The sequence below is a fragment of the Atractosteus spatula genome, chromosome 23, assembly GCF_055471065.1.
Source record: "Atractosteus spatula isolate fAtrSpa1 chromosome 23, fAtrSpa1.hap1, whole genome shotgun sequence".
Lineage (NCBI taxonomy): Eukaryota > Metazoa > Chordata > Actinopteri > Semionotiformes > Lepisosteidae > Atractosteus > Atractosteus spatula.
Window position 1 is genome coordinate 8,306,680 of NC_142728.1, and position 16,388 is coordinate 8,323,067.

The 16,388-nt window shown below is 37.3% G+C and overlaps 1 protein-coding gene across 1 annotated transcript in view; it reads left to right on the forward strand.

Annotated features, from left to right (window-relative positions):
- garnl3 (GTPase activating Rap/RanGAP domain like 3) overlaps positions 1-11,732 on the forward strand; it is a 141,102-nt gene extending 129,370 nt beyond the window's left edge. Inside the window, exons 28-31 of the mRNA XM_088940390.1 lie at positions 1,174-1,233; positions 5,463-5,675; positions 7,001-7,118; positions 9,651-11,732. Coding sequence (XP_088796516.1) covers positions 1,174-1,233; positions 5,463-5,675; positions 7,001-7,118; positions 9,651-9,807 — 548 coding nt within the window. The 3' untranslated portion in view covers positions 9,808-11,732. The remainder of the gene's footprint in view (positions 1-1,173; positions 1,234-5,462; positions 5,676-7,000; positions 7,119-9,650) is intronic.
- The last annotated feature ends 4,656 nt before the right edge of the window (positions 11,733-16,388 follow it).

The window sequence follows — 16,388 nt, forward strand, 5'->3', positions numbered from 1 at the left end:
GCCTTAGAAGCTGGTGACCAGGGTTCGATTTGTTGACAGGACACTGCTGACCCCAATTACATTTTGATATTGACTGTCGGTCTCTCTCTGTCATCATCTGCATGGAGTTGCTGTTCTTGACTGTCTCCATCTGTGATGCGAAGATGCAAAATGTGCCCTGGGGGTGTTATATTCCACAATTCACTCACTATTTATCAGTCTCGATTTTACGAAACCCTATATTCTGTGGCAAGAAGACAGTCACATCAGATCAAGCCATCTCTCCTTATAAGTCTAGGAGCTCTCACAAACTCCTACTCCCTATGCAGATTAGCCTGATGTGAAAGCGACTGGAGTAATGTAATTTAGAGTAAGTTACAATAACCTGGAAGATTCCACTAAAACATTTACTCTGTGCTATTTAGGGTTTCTTCATACTGTGGGAGTGAATTTGTGCGCTCATTTCAGACTCCTCACATCTTCAGCGAGTTTAACAATAAGTATAAGAAGGTAAAGGCTGGTAAAAATCTGACACCTGAAAATACCACAACCGCTTTCGTGTATTAAAAGATTATTCTGAGAAGACTAGGGAAACATTTCCAAAGTAATAGTGTTACTAATGTCAAGTTTACATACGGTACCTTATGTTTGGTAAGTATTTGGTTTAACATCATAGATACACATTAAATTAAAAGGTGTTTATACTGCCACACTCAAGATTGTCATCTGTAAACCTTTTTTGGGTTTTTGGTTTTCAGTTGGTTACCTGTATTATGTTAGTTTGAGATCTGTCCAGATAACCAATTTCAATATCACAGATGCATTTTAAAATGTGGAAATGTGCTGTCTACCTAATGCCTCATTAATACGAGTACTTCCATAAGCCATGTATTAATTCAGTGGTGAAAATTTAATCTGTTCATAATTTGGCAATGTGCCCTTCTTTTGTCAGTTTCTAGCAATTTGTTTTTGGATGCCCAGTATTATGCGTCAAATCTACTAATGCAAACCAATGGTCCATTTATTAACCAACTATCATTGCTTCAGGTCCAAATATATTAAAAGGTTAAAGACATAAAAACATCAGTACAGTACAGTGGAGCAGAGTGACAGCCTCAGTGTACTTTGTATGTATTGTGCCTGTCCTTTTCTGTATATTTGATGTGTCTTATTTGTGTTTCTTTTAAATATCAGATTCTATTAGGATCCCATATGGAACAAAGCTATCCCTGTATATGTCAAAAGAAGCCGAAGGTATTTAAGACTATCTATAGACTCTTTAATACGCATGCTGTACCACTGGTTTCTGAACATGCACGTTTTTTTGTGTTAGTGAGTTGTTTTAAAAATACATCTCGCTAAACTGTGTAGTAAAAGCCATGCACGTGGATTGTGTTTGGGAACTTGACTGAAAAATGGCAACCTAAAATCTCTTCACTTCATTTTGATTCAGAGAAAACCATTATTGAAACAGGAATCTGTCGCATGCCATGATTCGTTGGCAGCAAAACAACACAGTATACTTTTGTCGTTGCGTCCTTTTTTACCAACCAATTCGACCTCCGTGGCCACCAAAAGGGGAACGTCGACAAAAGTGAATCCCATGTTTGTAAACACATTTGTAATCTGTGGAGATTTTTTAAGATTAAAGACAAATTAATCCGTTTTCTGATGCATGACAACTGCATAAAAGTCATCTGACGGGATTGTTCAGATCAGAAGCCACTTTTAAAATTCAAAACGTTATTAAAAATAATTTTAAAAAATCTCCATTACGGTACATAATATATACTTGTATGTGCTCCTATCTATATGTCTTCCAAAAGATATACTGTAGATATGCACACTTCTGTTAACTGCATGCTTGCTAATCTTCACTTGTTGTCTAAACATATGTATAGGTTTTGTTTGTACAAGATGGGTTTTGCATTAACCTTCCTATGTTATGTCTTCACTTAAATAGAAAAGCATTAAGATTGCAAATAATCCTTCTTTCCTCTTGTTTGGGATTTGCTTTTATCTGCGAACTGGTATTGCTTGTGTATTTATTTGTATGTTTTCCAACTCACGCAGTTTTCACATTTTCACCGTAGCCAATGACAAAATATCCTGCTCATGATGCCACCTAGTGGCTGGATTGTATAGTTTGGAAAAAAAATTATCGCCCTTAGAAATCAAATAAGGACCCTTGATCTTAATCTTCTCTCAACTATGATGGTTAATATTTCAGGGAGAACTGTTCCTTCTTGTTTTAAAGCCAAATGCAGCAGTAACGCCAACAACAAAATGTATTAATTTAATATGTAGGATTTGATATACTGAACTGTGTTAAGCATAGAGATTCAAAGCACAGTATATTGCTTCAACTGATTCAGACATATGACCCTTTTTTTGGATCAGGTAATATTTTCTAATATTTTGACAATTTTTTTAAAAAAATGGTCTTCTGTAATAATCTGATTTAAGCAATACATTGAGAAATCACTTAAATATGAACAAAAGGAATTAAAGGTTGTGCTGATTATATAAACCATCCCAAGAGCACAATAAAAAAAGAAAATGCAATGCTTTATACATCTACTGTAGGTTTTTGAAAGTAAAAAAATGAGCAGCCAATATTAAAAATGGCTTTTTTATATTTCCCTGGGGGTTAGCTATAATCTCAGAGTGATGCAGGATTTGGAGCTGACAGACTAAATTGTTAAATTTGTTTGTTTCTTGGCAGAAGATATTAGAATGGAATATTTACTGAAGCATTTGACTGTATTGAATGGACTTGCAGCTCATAACTATAAGAATTGGGAACAATGAAAAAAGGTAGCAGGTGAACCTATTGGTTCACTACAGCTCTGACATGTTTCAGTTGTTTTCTGAGAAGATATCCGATTTTATAGATGACTTTCTATGCTGAGTTTTTACATTAACAGATGGCAAACAATTATACATCCTTTTCCTTCTGCTCTGTCAGATATTTAAGAAAAAGGTGTGCAGTGTTGATTGACTTTGGCTAGTAACAGCAATTTCGTCCACAGAAATCCCTTGGGAGAGTCAGAAAGCTTGATAAGAGAGCTGGTCTAGACAAGACTGATAATGAATGTAGGTCATAACATTAAAAACAACAGAGGGATTTAAGGGTTATTCTCCAGTACAGGCAACCATGTCAGTGTTGACATAATGTTGGCTTAGAAAAGCAGTATGACTGATTTCACATGTGATACTGTCATCAATAAACAATTTCTGTTTCAATTTTAGCCTTGCCTGTACATTTGGTACTGGAGCCACTTAATGCAATACAGCGCTGTTTCACTTATGTTTCTTTTTTACATGTAGCTCCTTGTATTTTGTTTCTCCAGCCTTCTATGAAAAATTAATATGATGATATTTCAGCACCTCGACTGGAAAGAGAAATGAAAAGTTAAGCTGTGTAATTGGAATAGCTTTTGTTGGTACAATCCTGAGAGGTGCTTGGACACTGCTTTAATCAACTTCAGACATTATTCCAATTACATTAAACCCCTGCAGGATATTGCATTTAAATTGATTGCAGAAAGAATTGTTAATCTGCTAGAAAATGAATTTTAATGACATTCACAGTTAGCGTGAACACAGTGACTGTTGGTAAACTTCAAAATATATTCAGCGATGGCTTTGATGAAGCCAATCTAAATTTTATGGTAATACAATGAAGTATTTTGCCTGCAGTTTCAAAATTGTCCTAGGTTATTGAATATTTTTGTGAGAGGTTATAGAATTAATGCCTTTACATTGCAAAAACTACCATATACAGTAAAATAAAAAGCAAATGCCTTGCTTTGCATCCAGAGCTATGTACTGATTAAAAGCTGGAAATACTGTATACAAATACTGTAAATATTATTTATCCCAACAAATGGTAAATGTGATGCTGGAAAACATATATATATATGTAGTCCAGCTTTTGCTGATGCCTAGACAATTGGCTCAGAGTAATCCAGTTTATTAATTTTCTTCTGGGTTAGTATAGACATGTTAATCAGACATTTTCCTGGTTGCATACTTAAAAAGGTTAAGCCACATTCAGGAATTTCTCAAAGGCTTGATTTTTAAGCCATGGATTAATAATGGAGAAGACATCTTGCCTTATATTCAGAAATGCACGCTCCTTTATTTTATCATAACATTCGAGACATATTAATAGTATTTCAAAAAATATGCCACAGATGACTGACAATGAAGATGAGCATCTTTAAGAAAATGGCTCTTGCGGTAAAGCTGGGTAGCTCTCGAGTGACAGTGCCTTCTGCCAGCAGCAGTTCACTTGTCCCTTGGCAGGAAAGCCACCTGTCTCTCTCCTGTCACAGGTCAGCTCCTCGAGCAGCGTTCTTAACGGACTGCAGAGTCAGAATTAGATACGATTCTGTGGTTTTGTTGGAAAAAATCTTTTGCAAAGCGACTGAAACTAGGAAATTAGATCAATGCATGAATACTTCCTAAATCAGTATCATATGTGTACAGAAGCAGTGATTAGAAGATGTTAATATTAATTCCTTACACTTACTGTATATAGCACATTTCTGGACACTCCACTCAAAGAGCTTCACAGGTAATGGGGTCTCCCCTCCACTACCACCAATGTGTAGCCCCCACCTGGATGATGCGACGGCAGCCGTAGCGCACCAGTACTCTCACCGTGAAGAGGAGAACAGAGTGATGAGGCCAGTTCAGAGATGGGAATTATTAGGAGGCCATGATTGGTAAAGGCCAATAGGAAATTTGGCCAGGACGTCAGGGTATCACCCTTACTCTTTTAATTACTACTCTTTTCAAGAAACGCCCTGGGATTTTTAATGACCACAGAGAGTCAGGACCTCGGTTTTACCTCTCATCTAAAAGATGGTGCCTTTTTACAATATAGTGTCCCGGTCACTATACTGGTGCATTAAGTCTCACACAGATGGCAGGGTGAGCGCCCCCTGCTGGTCCCACTAACACCTCTTCCGGCAGCAACCTTAGCTTTTCCCAGGAGTCTCCCATCCAGGTACTGACCAGGCTCACACCTGCTGACCTTCGGTGGGTTGTCAATTGTGAGTTGCAGGGTGATATGGCTTCTACTGTTATACAGATAAAGCCTCTAAATTTTCTTGATAATCATGAGCTGGCGACAAACTCAACATTTCAGCATTTCATCTTACTAAAATTCAAGTTTTAAATTATGATGTTTGGAAAATATGCTGCGTGGAACATTTGGTCAACAGGGCTGTTATAAGTAAGTGGATACATTAATAAGCTGTTAATATTTTGACCGACAGTGAAAATGTCTTGGCAACATTTCCAATCTAAAACTTACATTTAAATGGACAACACCAAAAACTACCAAACTTCTTTCGCTCTGCTGTGCTCGCTATTAATAAAATAATGCTTTACTAAACTGCTCGTTGTTTTACAGTTGGTGTCAACAAGCAGGAAATCCCGGTAACTTTCTTTGTTGCCAATGTCTTTTGAAGGTGAAGTGCAGCTGAAACACATCTACAAGATCCCCCTGAGTAACCTTGTAGGCCGGAGCATTGAGCGTCCGCTGAAGTCCCCGCTGGTCAACAAAGTGGTCACTACTCCCACCTCGGGCATTGTGTCTTCTATAGTTCCTGTGACACACTCCCTGTCCCTGTCACGCATGGAAATCAAAGAGATCGCCAGCAGGACTCGCAAGGAACTACTGGGTATGAAAATCCCTTGATTATGGCATCAAATAAAACAAATAAGGACAAAACACCAGCCATTCTAACTCTGTTAGTCACTTAAACTACGTAGGAGAGATTTATAATCTAAAATCTAAAAACTTCCACAAATTTACAAAAAAACTGAATTATGAAGAGTTTCTCTTTAGAGGTAAATTGGAGAAGGAACAAAATGTATTAAGAAGAGAAATTGCATAGCTTACGCATAATGTTTGTTCAGAAACTTCAGTTCTCAGAATGTGTTAACATTTTATTAACATCATTCTATTGACACTGTATTAGTAGGAAAATATATGTTTTATGTATAGATTTATGTATCTAAATCTGTATACCTGCAGTTTGCTTATCTTTCTATGCCTCAGTCTTCACGTAGTCTAATATTAAGAGATGTTTAAGTCTACTGAAAAGCTAATATAGAAACCTACCGCAAATTAGATATCTAATTTAATTGTTGAAAAAATGTTTCTTGAAATCAGAATCATAGCATGTTTTAAGTTGTTCCTGCATGTGCAGACCTACCCTCTAGGGCTCGGAATCAAAACACTTTTTTTAAACAGCACTCCTCCTAACAGAGAAATGGGCAATAATAATAATAATAATAATAAACTTTATTTTATATAGCGCCTTTAAAGGTGGCTTCTCAAAGCGCTTTACAGGATGACAATAACAATAAATAAGAAGACTACAACAATAAATAAGAAGATTTCACAAGATAGGACACAATTATAATTACAACAATACAACAATAACAATAGAGGAGACCGTGGAAGGTGGTATTAAGAAGAGCAGAGGGGTGAAGAATGGAACCAGTTAAGTAAAGGCTTTTCTGAAGAAGAAGGTTTTGAGTCTGGATTTGAAGGAGTTTAGAGAAGGTGACTCTCTAATATCCTTGGGCAAAGAGTTCCAGAGCTTGGGGGCATAGCAGAAGGCCCTGTCGCCCATACAATGTAGACGGGCTTGGGGGACAGTAAGGAGGGCAGAATTTGAAGAGCGGAGGTTGCGAGGTGGGGAGTAGGGCGATAATAGTTCAGACAGGTATTGAGGTGCCAAGCCATTATAGGTGAGCATGAGGATTTTAAAGTCTACGTGGAATTAGACCGGAAGCCAGTGCAAGGACTCCAGGATAGGAGTAATGTGAACACTTGCACTAGACCTGGTCAGGATTCTGGCTGCTGAATTTTGGACATACTGCAGCTTGTTCAGAGTAGATTTAGATACCCCAGGGAGTAGAGCATTGCAGTAGTCAATTCGAGATAATGAAATGAAATGTCTAGCTTAGCTTTTCGTCGTTTGCTTTTTTTTATCAGGTCTTACTGATGAACCAAGTAATAAGTCAGAAGGCCCGCAGAAACAAAGAAGGATGTCCCGCAAACCACCGGAGGAGGAGACAAAACAAGGAGCTGTGAGATCGACGAGCACTGACAAGTAGGGGGATAACTGTCTTTACACACCAATAACCAGGCCCTCTGTTAACTCTTTGGGTAACACTTTGGCTTAGGGAACTATTCTAAATCAAGATTGTCCAGTCCTGGTTCTGGAGGGCCAGTGCACCTGAAGGACTCTTCAAAATCACAAACCACTTATTAATGTTGAGTTTTTTTATAAGGATGCTGTAAGCAGCTACCAGACATTACACGAAAAGAAACCATAAGTACTAATACAGCATGATCATTTAAATGTTCACATTGTTTTATGATCATTTTTTGCAGATCCCTAACCTAAAGCGTTCGGTATGTTCACCTGCATGCAAGTTTAATTCTAGGGTGAAGCCTTCAAATTGAAATCTTGGAAAACTGGGATAACTTCACACAATTTCTGTTCCACACTGGATTACGTACAGTAACTTCTTTGAGTAAGGCAGGATGGGAAAAGCACTCAGGATTGAATTGGGTCTTTTTCCAGTAATACCAGAGTGACCATCTGGTTGTCACAATCTTAAAATAATCTTACAGATTCTGCTGATTGTAACTGGAATGAGCACAAGCCAGCCTAGCTTCATAAAGTGCTTTTAGGAAGGAGGCAAGCAAACTACCACCAAATTCTGTTCTTTTTTCACAGAGCCATGTTGTTTTGCTTATTTCTAGGCAGTCCAAGGTAATTAAGCCTTGTGCATTATGAAAACATCCTGCTCCCGTGTGGTTATGCATCAGCACATGTTCTTTTTCCTTTAGCTCTGTCTGGTTTTAGTTCCTACTTGAGACAGGTGCCCTTTTTCTTGTCCTCAATTACTCCATATTTGGCTGTTATGAAGGCTGACTGGCGAACTGTCAAATTATTTATGCTCAAACAGACCTTTAGATTTTTATTGAGGCATCTGCACTGTCCAATCAACCACGGTTACAGAGCAGACATAAGAGAAGGCATTTCTAAAAATACAGAATTCATAAAAGCAATAGTAAAAAAAAAAGAGAGAAAAAAGTCATTTAAAAAGAGAGAGAAATTACTTTTCAACATTTCTGTCGTGTTTCTAACAACTAGATTTATACCAAAAATGTAAATGAAGGAGAAAAACATTTACTCTCAAAGGTTATTGTAATTCATATAGAGTACATATTAATCTGTGGTTATATCAGTTTTGGTGGTGTTTCTAAAAGAATCATTTTCAAACTTTAGAAAACAAAAGGTAGTTCAATGCCAATGTAGTGTCACTGCAACACAAATTCAGTGACAAACTTCTAACACGCAAAAACAAGTTGAGGAAGCTATAACCATGAACAGAGTGTCTAATCCCAGTCTTGTAGAAGGGCCTGTCTGCAGGTAATCATTCCAGCTCACCTCTTAACTTTCTAAATGAACTCATCTTTCACTTTATCGAACCATTTTTAGAACATCTCTGAGTTCCATGTGTGTTTTCTTATAAGGGACCCATATACAGGTACCTCCCTATACACAGATCCCTTGAGATCAGGTTTGAGAATCTCAATAAACACTGCAGAACATCAGTGAAGTTATGTAATGCAGGATGCAAACTGTGAACCATACACTACTGGTTTTTCCAAAGAAATTGGAGGATTTTGGATACACTATGAAAAATCTAATCTCTTTTCTTTGTTACCAGCCAACTCATAATAGAGGTTTTTTTATACTGCACATACTTAATGCAATACATTTGCAGGCAGAAGTATTGGCATTCTGTGTTTGAAACAAAGCTGTTCACTTAAGTATTGAAACTATTTTAGATTAATCTTATTTTTCAATGATACTTCTTCTACATGGTTATTTTTAACACTCGTTTATTCTAAAAAACGTTAGCTGAGATTGAACCAGGGTGTCGCCCCTTAAAGAGGAGCTACAGTCCCAATTTCTCAGACCGGTTATTAAATCTTGGTAACTAAATAAACTCTTCGACTGGTGAGCCAAAAATCTACAAATTTGATCTCAGTACAAAAAATCGTGAACTTTGTGAAAGCACTGTAAGTCTCCATGTTGTCGCAAAGCCCTGGTCTCACCACGGGTTAGAGTGAGAGTTCCTACGAATCGTGAAGTGAAGCGGCCCTTCCTGCTCACTAGTCACCGTACTGACTAATGTTATGCGATGTACGAGCGAATAAGCACAGCTTGTGCAGCAGATATTTCACCGCAGAAAGTTTCTAAAGTGATCTGCATGCAGAGTCAACAAGTAAGTTGTTCCATTTATCAGCACAACCGTCTCGAAGTCGAGAGCAATATTTCTATTGATGAAAAGAGATGGATTCACAAACCTGCTTGTTTACTATGTAAAGTCCACTATACCTCACTGGATGTTTTGATGATTCTGCGCATAACTGGAACTTTCATCTATTTGGTGGTGTAAATTGGAGGTTTTAGAAGTTACAAGTGCACATTTTACTTTCATTGTGGTTTGAGATGCACTCATCAATGCTGATTCTTTCTAACCCCTACATAAATAAATATCGTTGCGGTTCCCCTTTAAGTCCTCAAATGATCATGTTTTTTTGGGGTGGGGGGGTTTTGCAGGATAGTTTCAGAATCTTTCGACACGGACTCTGAAAGTCAACGGCACTGCTCCACTAGCTCGGACACAGACGTTGTCGGAGTTCGAGAGGAGAGTCCCCCACTGACCAGCCCCTTCACCCTCGCCACTTCCTTTGAAGATGTAGTCGACTTGAAGTGAAGACAATCTGGAACCCATCTTTGTATGCCTCTCATTTTCTTCAATTTCGACACACACGATAGGAATGTCACGATGTGTTATTGCTTTGTTGTGAGTTTGTCTCATTCACGGAAAGCTGCTGTGTTTGGGAAAGTAAAATCCTTCAGGTATGAACAGTGAACATCATCAGGCTATCCAGACAACATTAAAATTTCTCTCATTTCACTTAACAGTTCATGTGTCTGTCAAAGTCAAATTTTTTAACACTCTACAGGCAACACAACAGTGTTAGCTATTTTTTCACTACTCTTTTTAGGTCTGAAGTTAAATTCCAGAAAAGAACAGTAGATTGCAGTGTATCTTAGTGTCACTGCTCACATCACTCAATTTTACTAATTTATTCGTTGTTTTAGAAACTACAATTCAAAACTAGACATCATCATACACTATTAATAGTGATTTACCAAGCTTGGACGTCTAGAATCCACTAAAATAAACAGCTGTTGTTGCCTTTTTTTTCTTGAAACACTCCTTAGTAAATGCCTGGAAGAAAAGTGTATAACATCTAAGGTGACGTCATATTTTGTGTATTTGGGTTGCCATTTTTCATAACGAAATGGCTATCTATAAATAATGAACATTTGAGCATGGGTACGGAAAGCATTGCTTTCATTTTTTATAGTTTTTATTCACAAATAAGCGAGCATGAACATACATATGGTGCACAGTTCCTCCTTTGTCTTGCACGGTCGCATCTGTGTGGTAACGCAGTGTGTACAAAGAGAAATCCTCAGTTTTCCTACTTTGACTCAGGATTAAGCTTTGGAATGTGCCTCAAACTGGTTTTGGTTGGGACCCAACCAAGGATGCAAGCTGAACTCACAGGTTAAGCATTAAATTGAAAACGGGTGGAGATGTAAGAAACATACCAAAAAAAAAAAACAAAGGATTGGGATGTCATTATTAAATACAAAAACAGCCAAACCTTAAAAGTGCTTAATATCAAATGCAAACTATCCAAATTGGGAAACTAATACATCATTAGAAGAAGATTCGAACATAAACTCCCAAGAACTTTTAAAATATCTGAACAGTGATTATATTAGGAGCTGGACTATCACAGTGACTGCGTTAAACGATAATCAGCATCGGTTTTTTTTTAAAAGGTGAAAATAAAAACGAGAAAGGGACTAAATTCATCTTCTTAAAACAGGCTGTTAACTAAACTAATTCAAGGAAGAGAAGAAACTGTAATTTAGGAGGACATATTAGGAGGCCTGAATGTACCTTTTTACCACCGTAGTGATGTCTAAAGTTAAACTCCAGCTTCAATATGCCATAAACATTATTGTGGCATTCCTACAGTGTTGCTACTCTCCCTGTACAGTGCATGTCTGCCCTGTCTTTTCTCTCCTCTTGCACTTGGAAAGACCAACCACCTCTGTTTACCTGTTTAAATGTGAACTCTTGAACACTATTATGAGCCTTGAGAAATAAAGAAAAAAATGGGACTATTTTTGCAAATTTATTTACTTATTTATTATTATTAAGTATTGGTGAATGAGAGATATTTGTTGGTTGAGGTTTGTACTATCTTAGTTTTAATGTTTTTTTTTTTAGTATTTCATTTCATGACCCCTAGACTTTTAACAGTGGTTTTGTATCTAACTGAATATGTACTGTTTAGACTGTTGCTAAACCTCTGTCATATTAAACAAAACAAAAAAAAACACCAAGTGTCTTAAAATATATTGTATTGCCATTGTTTTTAATGCCAAGTACGAATTGTAAATGTTTTGTGTTGAAAATGTGGCCTCTCAAGAAACTGAACTCTTAATATTATTTCTATTATTTGAACTATTTTAAGTGCTGTAGACCACTGCTGTGAAGGTAGTTAATTTTGTTCATTGATATGAAATAAATATTTATGAAATTTGTTGTGACTGTTTCAGACCTATTTCCAGCTGATTTTTCAGTTATGCTCTTTTGCAGACTCTTCTGTAAACAATCAGAATCAGATTCTGAAAAGAATCTTCAGAAAATGTAATGTAAGAATAAGTCCTAGTTATCTTAATTTCACACACCTGTGTTGTACACAAAAATGCATTGGTAGGTATGCCTAAGAGATACAGTAGGTCAAATCATTTTGTGCCAATGCTTATGCAGAAACTCAACAGTCAAATAATTCGGATTTTTATTTCTGTCAGATTACTCAGATCATGTACTGTAGTTCAAGAAGGTAACTGCATCGGCATGCGTGGGCTGCAAAGGAACAAGTAAAGGTTTATTCCATGCTGAAAAGAGAAGAAAAGAAACACAACGTTTCAGCTGTGGAGCCTTTTTTCGGGTGTGTATAAGCCTTGTTTATGTTTATTCCTTGTTCCTTTACCCAGATCATGGCCCATTAGTGAAAAACCTGATTAAACTGAAATGTAAACAAATGTTAGTGGCAAAATGAAACAGGTTTTGCCAATTATATTGATAAAGAATGGGAATGAAAATTAAAATTAAATTCCCCTGAGACATTCTGTACTTTAAAGGCAACATAGATCTAAAAAAATCAGTAAGAAGTAATAAGTAATGCAAATAGCACATTTTCCTTTTCTATTTATGATCTAATACTGATTAAAATAAGTTCTGGAATTTCTCTCCTTGACTATAGTCATTCCGTTACGCACAGCATGAAGACTGACAGTATGTTGGATAATTGTGTAGAGGAGTCTTTCTTCATTATTCTTTATGCAGCCAAATTGAATCCACATTATTATGTGACAGACGTGCACAGAGTTCCCAGCTGATGATAGCCAGTAGCAGTTCTAATAGGCGCCTCTCAGGACATGGGACCAGCCTGTGTTTTATCAGTCTTTGTGTACACATAGCCAGCAGAGTGATTAAAATTTTTACTCGCAGGTGTTATTTGTACAGCAGCTGCTGTGCCCTGTCGTGGTCTTGCTATTAAATCCCCCGAGCAGGTAAACATCAGAGAAACTCAGCTTCTAACTAGTAGTGGCTGACAGGTGCTACCTGCTCCCATTCTGCCAAAGGAGCCTAATGGGTTCAGACAACCTGTACCAATCTTTACCATAACAATTTGCCCCCACTGGAGCACATACAGTGGGTCAAGAAAGTCACCACCCCCTTTCAAACTTTGTATTTTTTGTTGTATGAAATTCTGAAAAAAAAAACAAATGAAATAAGGCTTGTTCCATTTTTATTTACACACAGTAACCCACAATAGCCAAGGGAAAATACAATTCTAAAACATTCTGAAAATTAATTAATATTACAACAGTAAAATACCTTATTTGGATAAGTGAACACCCCCCTTACAACTGTATTTGTGAACTTGCTCAGGTATAACAAATCACGTTACAAACTAATTGGCTCCCACCTGTGATCAACTGTGGTGATTTTGATTAGTTCAGAATAAAAGCAGCTGTTTCAAAGCAAAGAATCCACTATGGGCAGAAAGGTGCTTTCAAAAGACCTTCAAGACAAAGTTGTGGAAAAGCATAAGTTAGGAGATGGGTATAAAAAGATTTTAAAGACTTTAAGTATCCCATGGAGCACAGTCAAGACCATCATTAAGAAGTGGAAGGCATACGGCACCACCCAGACCTTGCCTAGATCAGGCCGTCCCTTCAAACTGGATGACAGAGTAAGAAGGAGACTGATTACAAAGGCTACCAGGAGGCCGATGGCAATTTTGAACGAGCTACAGGCCTTTATGGAAAAGACTGGTCTTTGTGTCCATGTGACAACAATATCACAAGCGCTCCACACATCTAGCCTCTATGGGAGGGTGGAAAGAAAAAAGCCACTCCTTGAAAAAAGGCACATCAAGTCTTGTTTATGTTTTGCTAAAAAGCACCTTAAAGATTCTGTGGCCAAATGGCAAAAGGTGCTGTGGTCAGATGAGACCACAATCGAACTTTTTGGCTGGAATGCAAAACGGTTCGTCTGGCGAAAACCCAAGACATCTTACCATCCAGAGAACACCATTCCTACAGTAAAGCACAGTGCTGGCAGCATCCTGTTGTGGGGGTGATTCTCTTCAGCTGGGACTGGGGCACTTGTCAGGATAGAAGGGAAGAGGGATGGTGCATAATACAGGCAAATTCTTGAACAAAAACCTGCAGCCCTCAGCCAGGAAGTTGAAAATGGGAAGATGGTTCACCTTTCAACATGACAACGACCCAAAGCAACCGCACAGCGGCTGAAGGACAGGAAGGTGAATGTCCTTGAGTGGCCTAGTCAGAGCCCTGACCTAAATCCCATCGAAAATCTTGGGAACTGTTTGACTGAGCTTGAACAGTTCTGTAAGGATGGATGGGCACATATTCCTCACTCTAGGTGTGCAAAGTTGGTAGAGATGTATCCAGACAAACTAAAGGCTGTAATTCAAGCAAAAGGTGCTTCCACCAAGTATTAACTCAGGAGGACGTTCTCTTATTCAACCCAGTTTTTCTACTTTTTTTTCCAGAACTCTTGCTTTCTTTTTTCACTTGGATGTTGCAAGGTACAATTTGTAAATAAAACTGGAACAAGTCCGATGTGATTTGTCTTCTTTTAGGGCTTAAGGGCAACAAAAGGTGAACATTTTGAAAGGGGGTGGTGACTTTCTATACCCACTGTATACGTGCTGCTTTTTGAGTCCTCTAAGAACACAAATCACACTAATATTCAATCTTCTAACCATGCTGTAAGACAAGTACTAGGTTTTTTTTAAAATCACATGCATTCGGACTTATTGGGACTTCTGTCTCATTAATAGGTGAAATGAGCATATTTAGTACAGTTTACTAGTTAAGGAAATTAAGAAATCAGTTTACCCCAATTTCTTTGTTTGAAGGGTTACAATATATGGCAACTACAGTATATTATAAGGCAACAGTCTATCTGATTTGAGTCAGTGACACACTAGGCAAAGTAAAGTAGTTAATTGCTAACACTGTGAATACATCTTGATATATTGCATGACACTGTAGAGACATACCTGGCCTGTTGACAGCTATATACAGTATATACTCCACTGGCAATGCATATGCTATACATTTACAAGCTCATACTTGCACACACAAATAAATGGAATAAATTGTGAATGAAATATCACACTGGTAGTACTCAAGATAGAGACTCCTTCTTGCATATGGTGTTTTATAGATTTTGTTACAGAAACCAGAGGATGTCATATTATTGTCATAATGCTCGCATCTTGTTAATCTTCAGATAAGAAAATAGCCATGAAAGGTGAGCATGCTGCCTCTCCAAAAACCTCAGATTAATCTCCTTCTGCAATCAACTAATGAGATTAAATCGGAAGACAAAACAATATTGCAAAGGTCAGACCTTATAAAGAAAATGAATACAGTTAAATGTGCTAATTAAAACTGGCACACTTTAAATTGGCTCAAAGAGGCTCCCTCCTGCACAAACACTATTCCCTTATATCTATACAGCTCTTTCAGAATGAATTATTCTTTAATGATTTATTAAGGGTTTTTTTATTTTGCAATGTCAAGATCCAACAATATGCAGACTGTAGTGATTTAGCATTCATTTTTTTCCCCAATATTTTAGGGAATTTTAGACGTTTCTGAATGTGAGTTAATGGCTATTATCCTTCAGGAATATGACTTTTTCAACAATAACTATCATTAGAAATGGAACAGCACAACAGAACATTCTGCTGGCCCAGGATAACCAACACCTAAAAGGAACCATAGATTTGATTCTTAGTTGTTACTGGTGGTACAATTACAAACATTTAAATGAATTACATGTGTTCAGATTTGTGTTTTCTGACAACTTTCCACATTTTCAGTGCTGAAGGTTTTATATGCCCAACTAATAAAAGAGGTGTTAGTATGGAAATCCTGTGTATATTGTAATGATATAATTTTATTTCAGCCTGTGAAATAGCTAAGTCAGAAGACATGTTGGTGGCGTTCGTTACTACTTTATTTCTTCTAGCAATTCACCTTCTGAGAGCAATTTTCTATTGATAAGAAAAAAGAACTACAGCAGCTCTGAAAGCTATATGTATTATAGGTATATATACAGTCCACCCTTTATAACTCCACAAAATCTGATCCTGGCAATGAAAGTGATGTTTGGCACACAAGAGGTGTTAAATGGAGAATGACAGCATAAGAGATACTCTGTTTAAAAAAAATTCATAGAATTAATCAAGTGAGACACCTTGTGCATGTAATACAGTATCTGAGTGAGACTGACCAAGAGAGGAAATATTATGATGAACGAGGGTAGAATTTGAGAAAAGCGTTTGCTTTTAATCTGGGGGGTTGCTTTTGACTGGAGTTTAGAGAGGTAAATAAAAACAGAATGAGAATCGATGGAACGTCTTCACAAATAATCCAAAGGAGGAGATGTGCATGTGTAAGAAAAACACATTTTGTCATTTCAATTATCTTTTTCAGTAACCTCAAAAATAAACCGATGAGGATTAAATCCTCAGAAAGATCAAATAATGTTGAAACCGTCAGTGCCCCTTGTGCCTTTAAAGCTCACTAGATACACTAAGTACTTCTGCATACTGTATATATTCAATATCAGAATGAAAATACACTGCTAGATTTGCA